Genomic DNA, 23470 nt, shown 5'->3' on the forward strand with positions numbered 1-23470 from the left:
GACATACTGAGGTGATGGGAGGAGTCAGGCAGTGGGTGCAGGGTAGTAAAGCAAGCCTGACATAGTGAGGAGATGGGAGGAGACAGGCAGTGAGTGCAGGGCACTAAAGCAAGCCTGACATACTGAGGTGATGGGAGGAGTCAGGCAGTGGGTGCAGGGCACTAAAGCAAGCCTGTCATACTGAGGTGATGGGAGGAGTCAGGCAGTGGGTGCAGGGCACTAAAGCAAGCCTGACATACTGAGGTGATGGGAGGAGTCAGGCAGTGGGTGCAGGGTAGTAAAGCAAGCCTGACATACTGAGGTGATGGGAGGAGTCAGGCAGTGGGTGCAGGGCACTTAAGCAAGCCTGACATACTGAGGTGATGGGAGGAGTCAGGCAGTGGGGGCAGGGTAGTAAAGCAAGCCTGACATACTGAGGTGATGGGAGGAGTCAGGCAGTGGGTGCAGGGTAGTAAGGCAAGCCTGACATACTGAGGTGATGGGAGGAGTCAGGCAGTGGGGGAAGGGCAGTAAAGCAAGCCTGACATACTGAGGTGATGGGAGGAGTCAGGCAGTGGGTGCAGGGTAGTAAAGCAAGCCTGACATACTGAGGTGATGGGAGGAGTCAGGCAGTGGGAGCAGGGCACTAAAGCAAGCCTGTCATACTGAGGTGATGGGAGGAGTCAGGCAGTAGGTGCTGGGCAGTAAAGCAAGCCTGATATACTGAGGTGATGGGAGGAGTCAGGCAGTGGGTGCAGGGTAGTAAAGCAAGCCTGATATACTGAGGTGATGGGAGGAGTCAGGCAGTGGGTGCAGGGTAGTAAAGCAAGCCTGACATACTGAGGTGATGGGAGGAGTCAGGCAGTGGGTGCAGGGCACTAGAGCAAGCCTGACATACTGAGGTGATGGGAGGAGTCAGTCAGTGAGTGTAAGGCACTAAAGCAAGCCTGACATACTGAGGTGATGGGAGGAGTCTGGCAGTGCGTGCAGGGTAGTAAAGCAAGCCTGTCATACTGAGGTGATGGGAGGAGTCAGGCAGTGGGTGCAGGGTAGTAAAGTGAAAGAATATGGGTAGGGTTGGCCCTTGATTAAGCCAGACCTTCCTCAAGTTAGCCCCCCTCTATGAGTAGTGGGATTGGCAGTGGTGGATTGGCATACTAGGACAAGTCTGGATTGCAGGGATGCTGGGAAGTGTAGACAAGTGTGATGCCAATGTCTGAGTGAGAACAGCAAAGAGAGGTGTAAACAGGATATGAGAGGGATGTTACGTCTTGACATTATGAAAAAAGTATATTGCAGTATGCAAGAAGGATATATGACGGAAAATTGTAGATTTATGTGTGTGGAGGAAGAGAAAAAATCGATGGGCGAAAGATAGTCTCACACATATGTGGAGGAGTGATGATTCTGGTATAATGACAGAATTATTAAAGAATGAGGTATGAAAACAGCTTTACCATTGACAGTAATAGATCCTGTGCATATGAGAGGCAGTGATATGAGGCATTGAATAACAAAAAACCTATGGGACTCTATATGAACAAATATGGACTACATCTCCTTAAATTCAAGGTATGGGAAACTGACATGCAAAAAACACTTAGAGCGCAGAATCAAAGCGAACCCAAAGAGAGGCGTGGATATATGACATTCATGTTTTTAAAAGGAAGAGGGTGTTCCCACTATCACCCAGCCACAGCGTCATCACACTAACGAAGCTCACGTTGGTGGGCGTAACGCGTATGTGGGCGTGGCCTACACGCTGGACACGAGGAGCAGCACTGGCGTCCATACGAAGGGATGCGTGATATACGGTCAGCCGGCAAACAGTCACGAATACAGGTACCTGTATACTGCGGGACGCCGCAGAAGGAAGTCCTTGCCATTTGAATTGGCGGCGAGAAGGTAATACCTTTATGCTGAAGGGAAACTGTGTTTGGAAATCATCCAGCCGAGTGGAAGCCAGGTTGTAAGATGTTGGCATGGTGTTCAGAAGAGGGACTGTATACTCATATTCACATAAGGAAGTGCTAAAAGACATGGCTATGCAGAAGTATGTTGCAGTTATTGAAGATTAAAACTCTGGACTGTGCACCAATACTGCAGGATTAGCTATCTGGAAGTTATACTCCGGAGTGAAGTATTGAAGTGGACTGAGCCATTCACATTGGATGAATGTGGGTGGTTGAGTATGGTTGTGACCAGGAGCGCTCCTTGGAATTTCCAGTGTGGATTTTGGGGGTTTTAATAGGTGGGGGGTTTTGGAGGGTCCGTTGTTGTTAATTTTAACCTTGATACAATAAAGTGAATACTAGTAGATGAGTGGCGGTCCTTGAATTTTGTGCTGATTGATTGATATTGGTCCTGCCTTCCCTCACATGGTTTACTAGTGGAATTACGATCTGTGCGCCAGATTAATTAATATTGAGAGTAGCAAAGTGAGCCTGTGAGCCATTTCACACTGGTGGCAGCATTGCTTTATACCCATGCTTGTGGGTGTTTAAACCCAGAGCTGCATACTCACATAGAGATGATGTCACTATACTCCGCCTCTGGGTCTAAGGCTGTGCGCCTCATCGCACATCCTGGCGAAGCTCACAAGAGGGGCGGGCAGAATGCGTCGTTGGGCGGGTTCAAATCCCACAGCCAGTGCGGCGGCAGCAGAAGCAGCGTTTGTAGGTGGTAAGAGCGTCTCCCCCCTGAATGAGCACGGCAGTGCAGGACGGGTAGCGCTGATACGCTGACCATCAGAAAAGCCAGCGATACCATTACACCATAAGTTGATGTGGGTGATCCTGGAGGAGGCGGAATCCGGAGGTATACCAGACGGAAGCCACAGGAGTTCCACAGGATTGGTGAGACTTATACATGCTGGCATATGCTGCTTTACGCTTGCAAGCTGAAGACCTCATCATTTTTCACTGAACCTGCACTAGCTCCCTCCCCCTCTCTGAAGATTGGATGAATTGGTACTGGTACCAGAAGGGGTGTATGAGTGCAGAATGTGTGGTGGTGCACCACCATATTATGGGTGTCAGGTCCGAGCATTCCTAGATGAGCAGTTTCCTGGAAAGTGGATTGGTCGTCGTGGGCTGGTTGAATGGCCCCTAAGGTCTCCCGATCTGACCCCCTTAGTCTTTTATCTTTGGGGTCATCGGAAGGCAATTGTCTATGCTGTGAAGATACCTGAAACTACGGATACTGGAAGCCTGTGCTGGCATTTCTCCTGCGGTGTTGCTATCAGTGTGTGAAGAGTGGGAGAAGAGGGTACGGATACTGGAAGCTTGTGCTAGCATTTCTCCTGCAGTGTTGCTATCAGTGTGTGAAGAGTGGGAGAAGAGGGTACAGATACTGGAAGCCCGTGGTAGCATTTCTCCTGCGGTGTTGCTATCAGTGTGTGAAGAGTGGGAGAAGAGGGTACGGATACTGGAAGCCTGTGCTAGCATTTCTCCTGCGGTGTTGCTATCAGTGTGTGAGGAGTGGGAGGAGAGGGTACGGATACTGGAAGCCTGTGCTGGCATTTCTCCTGCAGTGTTGCTATCAGTGTGTGAAGAGTGGGAGAAGAGGGTACAGATACTGGAAGCCTGTGCTGGCATTTCTCCTGCGGTGTTGCTATCAGTGTGTGAGGAGTGGGAGAAGAGGGTACAGATACTGGAAGCCTGTGCTAGCATTTCTCCTGCGGTGTTGCTATCAGTGTGTGAAGAGTGGGAGAAGAGGGTACGGATAATGGAAGCCTGTGCTGGCATTTCTCCTGCGGTGCTGATATCAGTGTGTGAAGAGTGGAAGAAGAGGGTACAGATACTGGAAGCCTGTGCTGGCATTTCTCCTGCAGTGTTGCTATCAGTGTGTGAAGAGTGGGAGGAGAGGGTACGGATACTGGAAGCCTGTGCTAGCATTTCTCCTGCGGTGTTGCTATCAGTGTGTGAGGAGTGGGAGAAGAGGGTACAGATACTGGAAGCCTGTGCTAGCATTTCTCCTGCAGTGTTGCTATCAGTGTGTGAAGAGTGGGAGGAGAGGGTACGGATACTGGAAGCCTGTGCTAGCATTTCTCCTGCGGTGTTGCTATCAGTGTGTGAGGAGTGGGAGAAGAGGGTACAGATACTGGAAGCCTGTGCTAGCATTTCTCCTGCAGTGTTGCTATCAGTGTGTGACGAGTGGGAGAAGAGGGTGCAGATACTGGAAGCCTGTGCAGGGATTTCTCCTGCAGTGTTGCTATCAGTGTGTGAAGAGTGGGAGGAGAGGGTACGGATACTGGAAGCCTGTGCTAGCATTTCTCCTGCGGTGCTGCTAGCAGTGTGTGACGAGTGGGAGAAGAGGGTACAGATACTGGAAGCCTGTGCAGGGATTTCTCCTGCGGTGTTGCTATCAGTGTGTGAAGAGTGGGAGAAGAGGGTACGGATACTGGAAGCCAGTGCTAGCATTTCTCCTGCGGTGTTGATATCAGTGTGTGAGGAGTGGGAGAAGAGGGTACAGATACTGGAAGCCTGTGCTAGCATTTCTACTGCAGTGTTGCTATCAGTGTGTGAAGAGTGGGAGAAGAGGGTACAGATACTGGAAGCCTGTGCTAGCATTTCTCCTGCGGTGTTGCTATTAGTGTGTGAAGAGTGGGAGAAGAGGGTACGGATACTGGAAGCCTGTGCTGGCATTTCTCCTGCGGTGCTGATATCAGTGTGTGAGGAGTGGGAGAAGAGGGTACAGATACTGGAAGCTTGTGCTAGCATTTCTCCTGCAGTGTTGCTATCAGTGTGTGAAGAGTGGGAGAAGAGGGTACGGATACTGGAAGCCTGTGCTAGCATTTCTCCTGCGGTGTTGCTATCAGTGTGTGACGAGTGGGAGAAGAGGGTACGGATACTGGAAGCCTGTGCTGGCATTTCTCCTGCAGTGTTGCTATCAGTGTGTGAAGAGTGGGAGGAGAGGGTACGGATACTGGAAGCCTGTGCTAGCATTTCTCCTGCGGTGTTGCTATCAGTGTGTGAGGAGTGGGAGAAGAGGGTACAGATACTGGAAGCCTGTGCTAGCATTTCTCCTGCAGTGTTGCTATCAGTGTGTGAAGAGTGGGAGGAGAGGGTACGGATACTGGAAGCCTGTGCTAGCATTTCTCCTGCGGTGTTGCTATCAGTGTGTGAGGAGTGGGAGAAGAGGGTACAGATACTGGAAGCCTGTGCTAGCATTTCTCCTGCAGTGTTGCTATCAGTGTGTGACGAGTGGGAGAAGAGGGTGCAGATACTGGAAGCCTGTGCAGGGATTTCTCCTGCAGTGTTGCTATCAGTGTGTGAAGAGTGGGAGGAGAGGGTACGGATACTGGAAGCCTGTGCTAGCATTTCTCCTGCGGTGCTGCTAGCAGTGTGTGACGAGTGGGAGAAGAGGGTACAGATACTGGAAGCCTGTGCAGGGATTTCTCCTGCGGTGTTGCTATCAGTGTGTGAAGAGTGGGAGAAGAGGGTACGGATACTGGAAGCCAGTGCTAGCATTTCTCCTGCGGTGTTGATATCAGTGTGTGAGGAGTGGGAGAAGAGGGTACAGATACTGGAAGCCTGTGCTAGCATTTCTACTGCAGTGTTGCTATCAGTGTGTGAAGAGTGGGAGAAGAGGGTACAGATACTGGAAGCCTGTGCTAGCATTTCTCCTGCGGTGTTGCTATTAGTGTGTGAAGAGTGGGAGAAGAGGGTACGGATACTGGAAGCCTGTGCTGGCATTTCTCCTGCGGTGCTGATATCAGTGTGTGAGGAGTGGGAGAAGAGGGTACAGATACTGGAAGCTTGTGCTAGCATTTCTCCTGCAGTGTTGCTATCAGTGTGTGAAGAGTGGGAGAAGAGGGTACGGATACTGGAAGCCTGTGCTAGCATTTCTCCTGCGGTGTTGCTATCAGTGTGTGACGAGTGGGAGAAGAGGGTACGGATACTGGAAGCCTGTGCTAGCATTTCTCCTGCAGTGTTGCTATCAGTGGGTGAAGAGTGGGAGAAGAGGGTACGGATACTGGAAGCCTGTGCTAGCATTTCTCCTGCAGTGTTGCTATCAGTGGGTGAAGAGTGGGAGAAGAGGGTACGGATACTGGAAGCCAGTGCTAGCATTTCTCCTGCAGTGTTGCTATCAGTGTGTGAAGAGTGGGAGGAGAGGGTACGGATACTGGAAGCCTGTGCTAGCATTTCTCCTGCGGTGCTGCTAGCAGTGTGTGACGAGTGGGAGAAGAGGGTACAGATACTGGAAGCCTGTGCAGGGATTTCTCCTGCGGTGTTGCTATCAGTGTGTGAAGAGTGGGAGAAGAGGGTACGGATACTGGAAGCCAGTGCTAGCATTTCTCCTGCGGTGTTGATATCAGTGTGTGAGGAGTGGGAGAAGAGGGTACAGATACTGGAAGCCTGTGCTAGCATTTCTACTGCAGTGTTGCTATCAGTGTGTGAAGAGTGGGAGAAGAGGGTACGGATACTGGAAGCCTGTGCTGGCATTTCTCCTGCAGTGTTGCTATCAGTGTGTGAAGAGTGGGAGAAGAGGGTACAGATACTGGAAGCCTGTGCTGGCATTTCTCCTGCGGTGTTGATATCAGTGTGTGAGGAGTGGGAGAAGAGGGTACGGATACTGGAAGCCTGTGCTAGCATTTCTCCTGCAGTGTTGCTATCAGTGGGTGAAGAGTGGGAGAAGAGGGTACGGATATTGGAAGCCTGTGCTAGCATTTCTCCTGCGGTGTTGCTATCAGTGGGTGAAGAGTGGGAGAAGAGGGTACGGATACTGGAAGCCTGTGCTAGCATTTCTCCTGCGGTGTTGCTATCAGTGGGTGAAGAGTGGGAGAAGAGGGTACAGATACTGGAAGCCTGTGCTAGCATTTCTCCTGCGGTGTTGCTATCAGTGGGTGAAGAGTGGGAGAAGAGGGTACGGATACTGGAAGCCTGTGCTAGCATTTCTCCTGCGGTGTTGCTATCAGTGTGTGAAGAGTGGGAGAAGAGGGTACGGATACTGGAAGCCTGTGCTAGCATTTCTCCTGCGGTGTTGCTATCAGTGGGTGAAGAGTGGGAGAAGAGGGTACGGATACTGGAAGCCTGTGCTAGCATTTCTCCTGCGGTGTTGCTATCAGTGTGTGAAGAGTGGGAGAGGAGGGTACAGATACTGGAAGCCTGTGCTAGCATTTCTCCTGCAGTGTTGCTATCAGTGTGTGAGGAGTGGGAGAAGAGGGTACAGATACTGGAAGCCTGTGCTAGCATTTCTCCTGCAGTGTTGCTATCAGTGGGTGAAGAGTGGGAGAAGAGGGTACGGATACTGGAAGCCTGTGCTGGCATTTCTCCTGCGGTGTTACTATCAGTGTGTGAGGAGTGGGAGGAGAGGGTACAGATACTGGAAGCCTGTGCTGGCATTTCTCCTGCAGTGTTGCTATCAGTGTGTGAGGAGTGGGAGAAGAGGGTACGGATACTGGAAGCCTGTGCAGGGATTTCCCCTGCAGTGTTGCTATCAGTGTGTGAAGAGTGGGAGAAGAGGGTACGGATAATGGAAGCCTGTGCAGGCATTTCTCCTGCGGTGTTGCTATCAGTGTGTGAGGAGTGGGAGAAGAGGGTACGGATACTGGAAGCCTGTGCTAGCATTTCTCCTGCGGTGTTGCTATCAGTGGGTGAGGAGTGGGAGAAGAGGGTACGGATACTGGAAGCCTGTGCTGGCATTTCTCCTGCGGTGTTGCTATCAGTGTGTGAAGAGTGGGAGAAGAGGGTACGGATACTGGAAGCCTGTGCTAGCATTTCTCCTGCAGTGTTGCTATCAGTGGGTGAGGAGTGGGAGAAGAGGGTACGGATACTGGAAGCCTGTGCTGGCATTTCTCCTGCGGTGTTGCTATCAGTGTGTGAAGAGTGGGAGAAGAGGGTACGGATACTGGAAGCCTGTGCTAGCATTTCTCCTGCAGTGTTGCTATCAGTGGGTGAGGAGTGGGAGAAGAGGGTACGGATACTGGAAGCCTGTGCTGGCATTTCTCCTGCGGTGTTGCTATCAGTGTGTGAAGAGTGGGAGAAGAGGGTACGGATACTGGAAGCCTGTGCTAGCATTTCTCCTGCGGTGTTGCTATCAGTGTGTGAAGAGTGGGAGAAGAGGGTACAGATACTGGAAGCCTGTGCTAGCATTTCTCCTGCAGTGTTGCTATCAGTGTGTGAAGAGTGGGAGAAGAGGGTACAGATACTGGAAGCCTGTGCTGGCATTTCTCCTGCGGTGTTGCTATCAGTGGGTGAAGAGTGGGAGAAGAGGGTACAGATACTGGAAGCCTGTGCTGGCATTTCTCCTGCGGTGCTGATATCAGTGTGTGAGGAGTGGGAGAAGAGGGTACGGATACTGGAAGCCTGTGCTGGCATTTCCCCTGCGGTGTTGCTATCAGTGTGTGAGGAGTGGGAGAAGAGGGTAGATACTGGAAGCCTGTGCTAGCATTTCTCCTGCAGTGTTGCTATCAGTGTGTGAGGAGTGGGAGAAGAGGGTACAGATACTGGAAGCCTGTGCTGGCATTTCTCCTGCGGTGTTGCTATCAGTGTGTGAGGAGTGGGAGAAGAGGGTACGGATACTGGAAGCCTGTGCTGGCATTTCTCCTGCGGTGTTGCTATCAGTGTGTGAGGAGTGGGAGAAGAGGGTACGGATACTGGAAGCCTGTGCTGGCATTTCTCCTGCGGTGTTGCTATCAGTGTGTGAAGAGTGGGAGAAGAGGGTACAGATACTGGAAGCCTGTGCTAGCATTTCTCCTGCAGTGTTGCTATCAGTGTGTGAGGAGTGGGAGAAGAGGGTACGGATACTGGAAGCCTGTGCTAGCATTTCTCCTGCAGTGTTGCTATCAGTGTGTGAGGAGTGGGAGAAGAGGGTACGGATACTGGAAGCCTGTGCTAGCATTTCTCCTGCGGTGTTGCTATCAGTGTGTGAAGAGTGGGAGAAGAGGGTACAGATACTGGAAGCCTGTGCTAGCATTTCTCCTGCAGTGTTGCTATCAGTGTGTGAGGAGTGGGAGAAGAGGGTACGGATACTGGAAGCCTGTGCTGGCATTTCTCCTGCGGTGTTGCTATCAGTGGGTGAAGAGTGGGAGAAGAGGGTACGGATACGGGAAGCCTGTGCTGGCATTTCTCCTGCAGTGTTGCTATCAGTGGGTGAAGAGTGGGAGAAGAGGGTTCCATTGACAATCCAACACAATGGGCAGCACATTGAACACATTTTATAAGTGGTCAGAAACTTGTAAATAACTCATGAAAGAATAAAGTTACGGTAAAACCAAGCCCACCATTGTTTTTCTTGTGAAATTCCCAATAAGTTTGATGTGTCACATGACCCTCTTCCTATTGAAAAAACAAAAGTTGGATTCAAAATAGCCGCCATGGTCACCACCCATCTTGAAAAGTTTTCCCCTCACATATACTAATGTGCCACAAACAAGAAGTTATTATCACCAACCATTCCCATTTTATTACGGTGTATCCATATAAATGGCCCATCCTGTATATATTACATATGGTCACTCCCCCTGTACTGAGGTGTGGGTATTACTAATTATTAAGGTGGTGGTAGAGTCAGGCAGTATATTTAATTTTTGTATGTGCGCCTCAGCCGTGTCAGACACAGGAAGAGCTGAGACGCAGGCAATTCCCCATAGATCTAAGCAACCAGGGATCACACTAAGGTGGCTGAACAATGACATAAGGGCATCAGCGCTGGAAGTAAATTAGCAGAAATGTAACACTATTAGGTAATCAGTGCTGCTGACACCAGCAAGCGGCCCCTGCTAAAGTGTCAGAGGAAAGGAGGGCAGCCCAGTGTGAGAGATTATAGAGACCTTTCCCTTCCCCAGAGTGTCTGTACTGCTATTGTTAGTAAGCGGTCACCCAATACTGTCATGAATGATAGTTATAGATGGCAAAAATCTAACATGAGCACATAGCATAACCCCTAATATGGCCAGGCTATGAGCAGCGACATAACAGCAATACAGATACACATTTATTCTATATACACTGCTGATTACTCACCTGTTCTGCGCTCTGTAACATTGTCCTCCTCTTTACTTGTCCTCATCATGTCACCCTCCTCCATAGACTGCTGATCACTCCTCACATATGTCTCTTCTTCCTCCTCTTTACTTGTCCTCATCATGTCACCCTCCTCCATAGACTGCTGATCACTCCTCACATACGTCTCTTCTTCTTCCTCTTTACTTGTCCTCATCATGTCACCCTCCTCCATAGACTGCTGATCACTCCTCACATATTTCTCTTCTTCCTCTTTACTTGTCCTCATAATGTCACCCTCCTCCATAGACTGCTGATCACTCCTCACATACATCTCTTCTTCTTCCTCTTTACTTGTCCTCATCATGTCACCCTCCTCCATAGACTGCTGATCACTCCTCACATACGTCTCTTCTTCTTCCTCTTTACTTGTCCTCATCATGTCACCCTCCTCCATAGACTGCTGATCACTCCTCACATAAGTCTCTTCTTCTTCCTCTTTACATGTCCTCATCATGTCACCCTCCTCCATAGACTGCTGATCACTCCTCATATATGTCTCTTCTTCTTCCTCTTTACTTGTCCTCATCATATCACCCTCCTCCATAGACTGCTGATCACTCCTCACATACGTCTCTTCTTCTTCCTCTTTACTTGTTCTCATCATGTCTGCCTCCTCCAAAGACTGCTGATCACTCCTCACATATGTTTCTTCTTCTTCCTCTTTACATGTCCTCATCATGTCACCCTCCTCCATAGACTGCTGATCACTCCTCACATATGTCTCTTCTTCTTCCTCTTTACTTGTCCTCATCATGTCACCCTCCTCTATAGACTGCTGATCACTCCTCACATATGTTTCTTCTTCCTCTTTACTTGTCCTCATCATGTCACCCTCCTCTATAGACTGCTGATCACTCCTCACATGCGTCTCTTCTTCCTCTTTACTTGTCCTCATCATGTCACCCTCCTCCATAGACTGCTGATCACTCCTCACATACGTCTCTTCTTCTTCCTCTTTACTTGTCCTCATCATGTCACCCTCCTCCATAGACTGCTGATCACTCTTCACATACGTCTCTTTTTCTTCCTCTTTACTTGTCCTCATCATGTCACCCTCCTCCATAGAATGCTGATCAATCCTCATATTCGTCTCTTCTTCTTCCTCTTTAATTGTCCTCATCATGTCACCCTCCTCCATAGACTGCTGATCACTCCTCACATAAGTCTCTTCTTCCTCTTTACTTGTCCTCATCATGTCACCCTCCTCCATAGACTGCTGATCACTCCTCACATAAGTCTCTTCTTCTTCCTCTTTACTTGTCCTCATCATGTCTCTCCCCTCCATAGACTGCTGATCACTCCTCACATACGTCTCTTCTTCCTCCTCTTTACTTGTCCTCATCATGTCGCCCTCCTCCATACACTGCTGATCACTCCTCACATACGTCTCTTCTTCTTCCTCTTTACTTGTCCTCATCATGTCTCTCCTCTCCATAGACTGCTGATCACTCCTCAGATACGTCTCTTCTTCTTCCTCTTTACATGTCCTCATCATGTCACCCTCCTCCATAGACTGCTGATCACTCCTCACATATGTCTCTTCTTCCTCCTCTTTACTTGTCCTCATCATGTCACCCTCCTCCATACACTGCTGATCACTCCTCACATATGTCTCTTCTTCTTCCTCTTTCACCACATCATTTCCTTGTATAAGTTCTCCATCCTAAGTGCACAAAGTGAGAGATAATGTACAATGTAAAAGACAGATAACAGCATACTCAGGAGAAAAGAATGTATCATGGTTTATAGTCTCTGGTGACCCTCAGCCCCACCTACCTGATAATGCCGGGGGATGGCGGGGTCTTCCTGTAGACACTGCAGGGAACAAAGAGGACCTGTACATCTCTCTGGTGGGTTTCTGTCACTGGATACATCTGTAGGAAACACACACACTGACTGAATACATTGTCTCTATGTGTTTATTAGATGATATTTGTGAGTGGGGGGGGGGGGGGAATCTTGGTCGGCACTCTTCTTTACAAAACATGAAAGTCTCCTCTTACCGGTTGATGTGAAGGGAGGCATATTCTCCATCATGGTGTCCTTGTAGAGGTCCTTGTGTCCTTCTATATACTGGCACCCCTCCATGGAGGAACAGACAGTGACATCCTGACACCTTTCAGGAACCTGACACATACAATGATACAGTCACCACCCAGACACACCCCTTGCTGTTACTGCATAATATCTCATAATTCCCAGCACCGCTCACCTCTCCTATCAGCAGCTCCATCATCTTCCTGGTGATTTCCAGAATCTTCTCCTTATTGTGTCTCCCAGAGTGAGGTGGGGGCACTGTGATGGTCACATGATCACCAGACTTCACTGGAGGAAATCTCTGTATAGAAAGTCCAACAATAATGTCACATGATCTCCCAGAATCCTCGTCACCTCCCCAGTCAGCTGTGTAAGGGGCGGGAAAAGGTTACCCAGCACTAGAGGTGGAGAGTTCAAAGTGCCCCCCTCCGGTTGTGTAGTCTCCCCTCCCCCCAGTGTAGGCAGCAGATGGAGCCCCAGTTTTACAGGAAAACTCATTTATAAAAATATTTACATCAAACCTCTGAGGGATGTTCATAAATGATTTCTCCTTTATGGGTGGGGAGTGGCAGCATTAAAGTTACTTAGAGGAAGACAGCAGCGCTAAACCTGCACATTAATCAAAACATCCAATTTAGTGGCCATGCTGTGTGTTTTCAGCAGTACCGATATATAAGGCAGCATGGTGGCGTAGTGGTTAGCTGTCTCGCCTTGCATCACTGGGTCCCCAATCACAGCCAAGGCACTATCTGCATGGAGTTTGTATGTGCTCCCCATACATAGACTACAGACATATGTCTCTGGTAGGGATTAGATAGTGAGCACTTCTGAGGGACAAGACAATATATACTCTGTACAGCGCTGCGGAACATGTCGGCGCTATATAAATACTAAATAATAAGAAGACAGAATGTAGTGGTGGGTTTAGTAAATGCAGCACCGTTCAATATCCGTGCTGTGTACCTGCAATAAACAGGCTCAAGATAGCGCATTTACATGGAACTTAATTGCCACCTCCAACCACCGTGTCTTTCAATATTACAAAACCTTGCTGAGCTCTGTGATTGTGAGCAAACCTTGCACCCCCCTTATACACAATGCTCAGCAGATATACAGCCAGTCAGGTGTTACAGCATGTACTTGTACCCAAACTGGACTGCAGGCCGGTGAAGATCAGCTCAAAAAAATCAGAGACACACTCAGGAGCATCTAGAGTTTGCCAGCATGTATAAGTATGTGTGGTCATCAGACCTGGTCTCCTGCAGCGCCATACATTACTCTGCAGTATGTGTGGTCATCAGACCTAGTCTCCTATAGCGTCATACATTACCCTGCAGTATGTGTGGTCATCAGGCCTGGTCTCCTGCAGCGTCATATATTACCCTGCAATATGTGTGGTCATCAGGCCTGGTCTCCTGCAGTATGTGTGGTCTTCAGGCCTGGTCTCCTGCAGTATGTGTGGTCATCAGGCCTGGTCTCCTGCAGTGTGTGTGGTCATCAGGCCTGGTCTCCTGCAGCATCATACATTACCCTGCAGTATGTGTGGCCATCAGGCCTGGTCTCCTGCAGCGTAGTACATTCACCTGCAGCATGTGTGGTCATCAGACCTGGACTCCTGCAGTATGTGTAGTCATCAGGCCTGGTCTCCTGCAGTGTGTGTGGTCATCAGGCCTGGTCTCCTGCAGCTTCATACATTACCCTGCAGTATGTGTGGTCATCAGGCCTGGTCTCCTGCAGTGTGTGTGGTCATCAGGCCTGGTCTCCTGCAGCTTCATACATTACCCTGCAGTATGTGTGGCCATCAGGCCTGGTCTCCTGCAGCGTAGTACATTCACCTGCAGCATGTGTGGTCATCAGACCTGGACTCCTGCAGTATGTGTAGTCATCAGGCCTGGTCTCTTGCAGCGCCATACATTACCCTGCAGTATGTGTGGTTATCAGGCCTGGTCTTCTGTAGCGTCATACATTACCCTGCAGTATGTGTGGTCATCAGGCCTGGTCTCCTGCAGTATGTGTGGTCATCAGGCCTGGTCTCTTGCAGCGCCATACATTACCCTGCAGTATGTGTGGTCATCAGGCCTGGTCTACTGCAGTATGTGTGGTCATCAGATCTGGTCTCCTGCAGCATCATACATTACCCTGCAGTACGTGTGGTCATCAGGCCTGGTCTCCTGCAGTACGTGTGGTCATCAGGCCTGGTCTCTTGCAGCGCCATACATTACCCTGCAATATGTGTGGTCATCAGGCCTGGTCTCCTGCAGTATGTGTGGCCATCAGGCCTGGTCTCATGCAGCATCATACATTAACCTGCAGTATGTGTGGTCATCAGGCCTGGTCTCCTGCAGTATGTGTGGCCATCAGGCCTGGTCTCATGCAGCATCATACATTAACCTGCAGTATGTGTGGTCATCAGGCCTGGTCTCCTGCAGCGTCATACATTACCCTGCAGTATGTGTGGTCATCAGGCCTGGTCTCCTGCAGCATCATACATTACCCTGCAGTATGTAAGGTAATCAAGCCTGGTCTCCTGCATCGTCATACGTTACCCAGCAGTATATGTGGCCATCAGGCCTGTTCTCCTGCAGCGTCATACATTACCCGGCAGTATGTGTGGTCATCAGCTCCTCCCCCACCATGTAAAACCATGCTCTGATCTATCCAGATCAGCCCCCAGGTATCAGGCAGCCCCCTCCCCAAGTTACATAGCCAGATCAGCCCCCAGGTATCAGGCAGCCTCCTCCCCAAGTTACATAGCCAGATCTGCCCACAGGCATCAAGCAGGCCCTCCCCAAGTTACATAGCCAGATCTGACCCCAAGTATCAGGCAGCCCCTCCCCAAGTTACATAGCCAGATCTGCCCACAGGCATCAAGCAGGCCCTCCCCAAGTTACATAGCCAGATCTGACCCCAAGTATCAGGCAGCCCCTCCCCAAGTTACATAGCCAGATCTATCCCCCAAGTATCAGGCAGCCCCTCCCCAAGTTACATAGCCAAATCTGCCCCAGGTATCAGACAGCCCCTCCCCAAGTTACATAGCCAGATCAGCCCCCAAGTGTCAGGCAGCCCCTCTCCAAGTTACATAGCCAGATCAGCACCAAGTATCAGACAGCCCCTTCCCCAAGTTACATAGCCAGATCTATCCCCCAAGTATCAGGCAGCCCCTCCCCAAGTTACATAGCCAAATCTGCCCCAGGTATCAGACAGCCCCTCCCCAAGTTACATAGCCAGATCAGCCCCCAAGTGTCAGGCAGCCCCTCTCCAAGTTACATAGCCAGATCAGCACCAAGTATCAGACAGCCCCTTCCCCAAGTTACATAGCCAGATCTGCCCCCAAGTATCAGGCAGCCCCTCCCCAAGTTACATAGCCAGATCTGCCCCCTCCCCAAGCTACATAGCCAGATCTATTCCCCAACTATCAGGAAGCCCCTCCCCAAGTTAAATATCCTTCCCTTTTTAGGTAGCCCCCTCTTCAAGTTAATTAAGCCAAATGAGACCCCAGTATTAGCCAACCTTCCTTCTCAGTTTAGATAGCCAGATCAGCCCCAATATAAGCAATAGTGATGTCGCAAACATCAAATTTTCAGTTTGTGGACGCAGATTTACCGCAAACATTCATGAACCAGTGAACTGCGCGAACTGCCATAGACTTAAATTGGCAGGGGAATTCTAAAACCTACAGGGACTGTTTCTGACCACAAAAGTGAAGGAAAAGTTGTTTCATGGGGCCTTACACCTGGAGGGTGGCATGCCGGAGGGGGATCCATGGCAAAAGTCCCACCAAACATTACGTAGTTGACGCAGAGTCGTGCTTTAATCTCTAAAGGGCAGAAATCACGCTACATTCTTAAATGTATGGAATAAAGTGCTTTAAAATGTTGGGCATGTGTACACATCGATCAGGTGGTGTAAGGGTTAGGCCCGCGTCACACTGACAGACGAAACGTTGTGTTTTCAGCACCGCAAACAACCGCAGAGAGCACTAGTGATAACCTCAGGTGAGCCAATCATGTTTTTACTAGTTGTCACCCTCAGGACATAAATGTTAGTCTTCTCTGCGGCAATATTTGTGTGGCGGTGTGTTGTGGTCGCCGTGCTTGTGCGCACGTTCACAGGAGTGCAGGCGATGGCGGTTATCCAGCCCCTATACGCAGGTCAGGTGACAGATGGGTTAATAGTATCTGCAATAACCACTTTATAGATATAGGCCCTGCCTGTGAGGCCTTATACGGGGCAGTAGTGGATACTAGATGCCAGTAGTGCTTCTGGACTCTCAGCTGTTTTATTTGTTTGGAAACTGAGTGTCACTTCATGCAGGTCAGGTGACCGATGGGTTTATACTATCTACAACTATCACGTCACAATATAGGCCCTATAGGGGGGCAGTAGTGGATACTAGAGGATAGTGGTGGTGAAGGATTATTGGGTTATCTATTATTATTATGTATTTATATAGTGCCGACATCTTCTGCAGCGCTGTACAGAGTATATTGCCTTGTCACTAACTGTCCCTCGGAGGAGCTCACAATCTAATCCTACCATAGGCATATGTCTATGTATGTATCATCTAGTGCATGTATCATAGCCTCAGGCCATTATTTTAGGGGGAAGCCAATTCACTTATCTTTATGTTTTTGGGATGTGAGAGGAAACCGGAGTGCCTGGAGGAAACCCACACAGACACAGGGAGAACATACAAACTCCTTCAGATGTTGACCTGACTGGGATTCAACTGGGGACCCAGCGCTGCAAGGTGAGAGTGCTAACCACTACGCCATTAGTAGTCGGTGCACTACTAGGACCAGCAGGCCGGTTTCCAATGGCCAACGTGTGCACTGGACACAGGGACTGCAATATAACAATAGCAATACAAACAATAAAACAGCAATTATCAGGGCTATTATGCAAGGTACTGTACCACCAGCAGCAGTGTGCACACCTGTGCCCAACAGCTAAAGTCAGTGCACTGGACAGTCAGACACACAGAACTGCAATATAACAATAGCAAGAAAACCAATGTATCAGCCTTTATAAGGGCTGTTGGGTGTTCAGGATGCTGTACTAGCAGCAAGAAACTCCACTGGGGACACAGAACAGAGGCCTAACTAACGCTTTCCCTATTAGCAGCACAGCTCTCTCCCTACACTCCTTCACAGCAGCCAAAGACAGAGAATAAAATGGCTGCCGTGCTGGCGTTATTACAGAGGGGGTGGTCCAGGAGAGAGTGATAGCTGATTGGCTGCCATGTGCCTGCTGACTCTGGGGTGAGGGGTCAGATTGTGACTCCATGATGATGTATAGGGGGCGGGTCAAACGCGTTGTTCACCAGGAACTGTTCACAGGTGAACAGTATGGGCCATCTCTATTAGGAAGACCACTCCCCAAGTTAGACAGCCAAATGAACCCTCCCCCCAGTATATGGCAACCCCATCCTCAGTTTAGCTAGCCAAATGTCCCCCAGTATTAAGCAGCTCCCTCCCCCAAGTTAGATGATCAGATCAACCCCCAGTATTAGGTAGCCCCACTCTCCAGTATAGATAGTCAGATATGCCCCCAGTATATTTCAGCCCCACCCCAGTTTAGATAGCCAGATGTGTCCCCAGTATTAGGTAGCCCCCCTCCCCAGGATAAAAAGCCAGATAAGCCCGCAGTATTAAGCAGCCCCAACCCATGATAGATAACTAGATGAGCCCCCACTATTAAGCAGCCCCTTCCCAATGTTAGCTAGCCAGATCAGCCCCCAGTATTAGGTAGCCCCCCACCCAGCTTAGATAGCCAGCCACTTCCAGTCTCAGGGCAGAGTGCTCATCTTTGGAGACCTCAGGGCCAGAACAGGCACAGAGAAGGACTATCTGACCTCTGAGGGAAACACATACATACTTGGAGGAGAGAGCTACTACCAGGAACCAATGCAGACAGCAAGAAACAGCTATGGCAAGACAGTAAATAAAAGTGGGAAAGCTCTGTTGAGCCTGTGCCTGAGCCTCGGCCTATACATAATGAATGGGAGAACCTGGGGTGACTCTCTTGGGAGATTTACTATGAAATCCCACAAGGGAAGCAGTGTGGTGGACTATGTCATCCCAGACACACAACCCATAAACATCAATGCCCTCATAGTCACCCCTGAAACACACCTGTCAGACCACAACCCATTACTGCTGTACCTGAAATCCACCGATAAATCAACCACACAGCAGCCTTACCAGACCGGTCTCTACAAGCTGCCACCACCCTTCAAATGGCCCAAACAGTCTGCCACCGAATACACCAACATGACAAACACTGCCAAAATCCAACCTTCATACCAACCTATATGAACCAAACCAACAAGGTGTCAGCCAAGCAGTGAAGGACTTCAGTAACATCTTATATACCATGGCAGTACTCACTGGCCTCAAGCAGACCAACATCCAAGATCCACAAATAAACAGTCCCAAAAATGTTGTGACAGTGAATGCAAGACTCTATGTAACTCTCTAAGGGCAGCCTCTAACCAAAAGCACCGAGACCCCGACAACCGGGACCTAAGGGAAGCCCACAACCACCTACAGAGGCAATACAAAGACACCCTCAGAGGCAAAAATCAGAGCCACATCTCCCACAAACTCCCACAGCTGGAGGACTCCCCCCTCCAGGACAACTCATTCTGGGAGACCTGGAACCATATTGGCAAAAAGCCCCAGAATAGTCCTCTTCATATCCAAAATGGCCACATCTGGCTCCACTACTTCAGGGACCTCTACAAAGACATCCCAGGAAATGCCCAAACCCCGGAACAGAAACAAACAGCTGCAGAACTGAAGGACATGGAGGAGACAATCAGGGACTTCCAAACCCTCTGGATGCACCAATCACGGTGCAGGAAATAAGAGAAAGGATAAAGATGATAAAATGTTTGGCTGTGGTCACACTAGGGACGGTGCTGTCCGCTTTGCACAGCACATTGCTCTGTGCGCTTTGCTAGGTACAGCCTTTTCCATTGTTTCTAATGTAACAAGTTCACATCTATGCGCTTTGTTACTGTCTGAGAAACGTAGCATTGCTTGCATTTCTGTGCATTGTGCTGTAAAGCGCAGAGCGACGCAAGTGAATGGGTGCGCTATTTAAGCACATATAAGCGTATGCAGTTTCACCCCTAATTAAAAAAAAAATTGAAAAGAAAACAAATCCTTATTGACAACCGCTACATCAAATAAGCACACATGCTGAAAAAAGTAGCCCTGCACTTACTCACCTCCCCGAAATCCAGCGCTGCAATTCCCCCTCCGTCCACCGGGGTGGCGCTGAAACCAGCACTGCACACCCGCTTACCAAATTACTGATGGTTTCACCGTGCCTCACCAACCACACCACTGCTGATCTTCGCTGGCTGCTCCACTGCTGAACTCCCCACCAACTGAATCATCGCCGACCTCCAGACAAGTTACGTCGTTACCAACCAGACACCCCATCTACCAATCACACACAGCTGGATTTTTTTTTTTTTTTTTTTTTCCATCATTGATGTTCTGCCAACTTCACTGCTGATCTCCTGTGGACTGCTCCTTACCAGATTGATTATTGATGCAACTTTGCTGAACCCCTTCAGCCACATCATTGGTGACATTTATCTCATCTTGGTCTAACTGCTGTCCTTCTGTCTATGCTTCCACTCTCCACACCCCATCCTACCTTATCCCTTCAGTGCAAAAATGTACCCCTTCCCTCCTATTAACTCCCTGACCCCTCCACCATTTCCCAGCTATCTCCCTCCCCATCTTGCTATCCCCCATCACCACATGCTCTACCTCCACCTCCTTCTACACCTTGTCCCCCTTCTGTTTCCCCGCACCCTCTCCCCTTCTGTCTTTAGACTCCCTTTTGGCCCTCAACCCCCATGCGCCTCCCTTCCCTCCCCCCCACACTCTACCCACACACCCCTTCGGCATAACCTTATTCCTATCCATCCTACCCCTAGGCATTCGCTCCCTGTTTCCTGTGGCCTCTGGAATGCCAGGTCCACCCGCAATAAGCTGCTCTCTGGAACTCGCTCCCTCCAGCCACCAGACTCGCCCCCACCTTTAATACCTTCACACAAGCTCTCAAGACTCACCCTTTCATGCTCGCATACCCCCCTACACCAGCACCATAATATGTTCTTTTAGACACCCTCTCAACAGATACACCTATTGTCTCCACCCCCACCCTTTAGATTGTAAGCCTCTGGCAGGGCCCTCTCCCTTAGTGTTTCCAGCTTGATTATGCAATCTTACTGACAATCACCCCTTTTGTGGACTGGAACAATCTCTATTTTGACCTATGACACTATTATCAAATCATTTGCATGATCTTGTTTTGTTGTGAGTTTCCTGTATGTCCTATCTTGTATGTTAACCCTTTTATCTATTGTGCAGCGCTGCGTAATATGTTGGCGCTTTATAAATACAATAAATAATAATAATAATAATAACCCTGTAGTGAGATTGCCATCTGTTGTCATGACAATGACCTACGATCTCACCAGAGGGATGCAGAGCCTCCAAGGACAGGAAGGAGAGTGGCTCCCGGCATCTGGATCCCGGAGGAGGTGAGTTGAAATGCCCGCTGCATGCAATACTCTGCACAGAGCTCCCGGCAGCTACCACAAGACAGGCTCGGGGTTACCAATCTGAGCTGTGGTTTTCCACCCAAAGCCTGACTCGGGGTTACCGCTAAGGAGGTTATACCTCATCCTGAGTTCAAAGCCCTCATAACAACCATCCACAAGAATAGGGACCAATATGATCCAGCTAACTACAGAGGAATCTGTGTCAGGAGCACACTGGGGAAATTCTTCAACAGCCTCATCAATAAAAGGATCCTCTCCTTCCTCACACAGCAGGACGTACTCTGCAAAAGCCAAGCCGGGTTCATGCCAAACCACCGCACAACCGACCACATCTACACACTGCACAGCCTCATCAAGACCCATGTCCACAGCTCACGTGGCAAATACACCACACCACCGACCACATCTACACACTGGATGAGGCCCACTTCCTGCTACACTGCAGCAAATACCCACCTGTGAGGACCGCCCACTTCTAGAGACTCTCCGCTCACATCCTGATTTTACCTCCACAGATGAGGAGAGGAAACTCTATATCCTACTGGGAAAGAGGTAACAACCATGCAAATAGCTGCCCCATGTGTCACTACCTGCCACCAACTGAGAGCAATATGATACCCCAATGACTGTACACCCCTTATACTGCTCCCTATACCCTCCTCACCCCTATGGACTATATACCCCAGCCACTTATACTGTCCCTTATATTCTCCACACCCTTATGGACTGTATACCCCAATCCCCTATACCATTCCCTTAATACCACAACCACTCTCCCCCCATGGTAATGCTATTGTTTTGCTTTAGCATTGCTAAGTGTATTTGGTATTTGGTCCTACCAATAAAGCATATTTGGACTTGGAATACCAGATCAGCCCCCAGTATTAGGTACCCCCCTCCCCAAGTTAGATACCCAGATCAGCCCCCAGTATTAGGTAGCCTCCTCCTCAAGTTAGCCAGAGGAGCCCCCCCTCTTCCCAACATATGGCAGGGCCCCTCCTCAATTTAGCCGGCCTGACGAGCCCCCAGTATAAGGCAACCCCTCCCCATGTTAGATAATCAGATCACCTGATGGGAGCAGCAGCAAGGGGGGGGGCCCTTTTCTAGTGAGACATTCCTCGGGGTATCAGAGAATATTTACACATTGGAGATTAATACCTCCCATTACCCCTTTCCAGGACTTAAATGCACCCAAGCAGCATTCTAGTGTCCCCATACTGTGCCCCAGTCTCCTAATAGTGTGCCCCAGCTTCCTATTGTCCCCCATACTGTGTCCCAGCTTCCTAATAGTGTGTCCCAGCTTCATATTGTCCCCCATAGTGTGTCCCAGCTTCCCAGCACCCCTCATAGTGTGTCCCACCTTCCTAGTGTCCCCCATAGTGTGCCCCAGCTTCCCAGCACCCCTCATAGTGTGTCCCAGCTTCCTAGTGTCCCCATACTGTGCCCCAGCCTCCTAATAGTGTGCCTCCGCTTCCTATTGTCCCCCATACTGTGTCGCAGCTTCCTAGTGTCCACCATAGTGTGTCCCAGCTTCCTAGTGTCCCCCATAGTGTCCCAGCCTCCTAGTGTCCCCATAGTGTGTCCCAGCGTCCCAGCACCCCTCATAGTGTGTCCCAGCTTCCCAGCGCCCCTCATAGTGTGTCTCAGCTTCCCAGTGTCCCTCATAGTGTGTCCCAGCTTCCCAGTGTCCCCCATAGTGTGCCCCAGCTTCCCTGCACCCCTCATAGTGTGTCCCAGCTTCCCAGCACCCCTCATAGTGTGTCCCAGCTTCCCAGCACCCCTCATAGTGTGTCCCAGCATCCCAATAGTGTCTTAGCTTCACAGTGTCCTCAATCCAATCTCCCCAGCGCCCCTCACAGTATGTTCCACCTTCCAGTGCCCCTCATAGTGTGCCCCAGCTTCATATTGTCCCCCATAGTGTGTCCCAGCCCCCCAGTATCCCCCATAGTGTGTCCCAGCCCCCCAGTATCCCCCATAGTGTGTCCCAGCCCCCCAGTGTCCCCCATAGTGTGTCCCAGCTTCCCAGTGCCCCTCATAGTATCTCCAAGCTTCCCAGCCTCCTTATAGTGTGTCCCAGCTTCCCAGTGTCCCCACAGTGTGTCCCAGCTTTTTAGTGTCCCCTAAACTGTCCCCGGGGTTAGGGAACCCCCCTCTCCAGTTTAGGGAGACAGAGAGAAGTTGCTGCAAGCCTGTGACGTGGCCAAGTTCCCGATGTTATGAGGAGCAATACTACAAACTCTGCTCGCGACTCTGTATCGGCCAGGCCAGGGGGGCACTCATAGGGAGGGAGCATGGCTGCGCCCTCAGGGGCTAGTGCCTTCCCCACCTCAGCCCAGAACTGGTTGTGTACTTTATTACTAAAGATAAGAGACACCCAGAATCCTCCTCACCTCTCCAGTCAGCTGTGTTATATTACTAGAGATAAGAATGATGTCATGTGACCTCCCAGAATCCCCCTCACCTCTCCAGTCACCTGTGTGTTATATTACTAGAGATAAGAATGATGTCATGTGACCTCCCAGAATCCCCCTCACCTCTCCAGTCAGCAGGCAGATGATCTCCAGGGTGAGGTTGAATATCCTCTCAGTCATGTGACTCTGGTCCTCCTCCATCCTCAGTAAGGTGGTCATGTGATCCATACAGAATGCTGCTGCTTTTTGATAGATAAAAAAGGGAAGATAATTTAGACTGTAAAGTTGTCAGTGGTGAAACGACTAATACAGGATCCAACTCCCCATTGCTGTCACTTGTGGGTGGTGGGGCAATGAAGAGTATTGCAGGAAAGCATAATAAGCTGGTTTATAGCTACCTGTGCACTATACTCACAGCATGCTGCAGTCCTGTCCTCCCTCTGCCT

The 23470-nt window shown here is 49.8% G+C and overlaps 1 protein-coding gene across 1 annotated transcript; it reads right to left on the reverse strand.

Moving 5' to 3' along the window:
- Positions 1–1630: 1630 nt before the first annotated feature.
- On the reverse strand, positions 1631–23243 carry LOC137537277 (uncharacterized). Its single transcript, XM_068259358.1, has 6 exons — positions 23148–23243; positions 12202–12327; positions 11993–12116; positions 11766–11863; positions 11565–11652; positions 1631–2022 (listed from the first exon to the last, which is right to left on the reverse strand). The coding sequence occupies exons 1-6, from the start codon at positions 23241–23243 to the stop codon at positions 1631–1633; spliced, it is 924 nt and encodes a 307-aa protein (XP_068115459.1).
- Positions 23244–23470: the final 227 nt, after the last annotated feature.

The sequence above is a fragment of the Hyperolius riggenbachi genome, chromosome 10 (genome assembly GCF_040937935.1).
Source record: "Hyperolius riggenbachi isolate aHypRig1 chromosome 10, aHypRig1.pri, whole genome shotgun sequence".
In the NCBI taxonomy this organism is placed as follows: Eukaryota; Metazoa; Chordata; class Amphibia; order Anura; family Hyperoliidae; genus Hyperolius; species Hyperolius riggenbachi.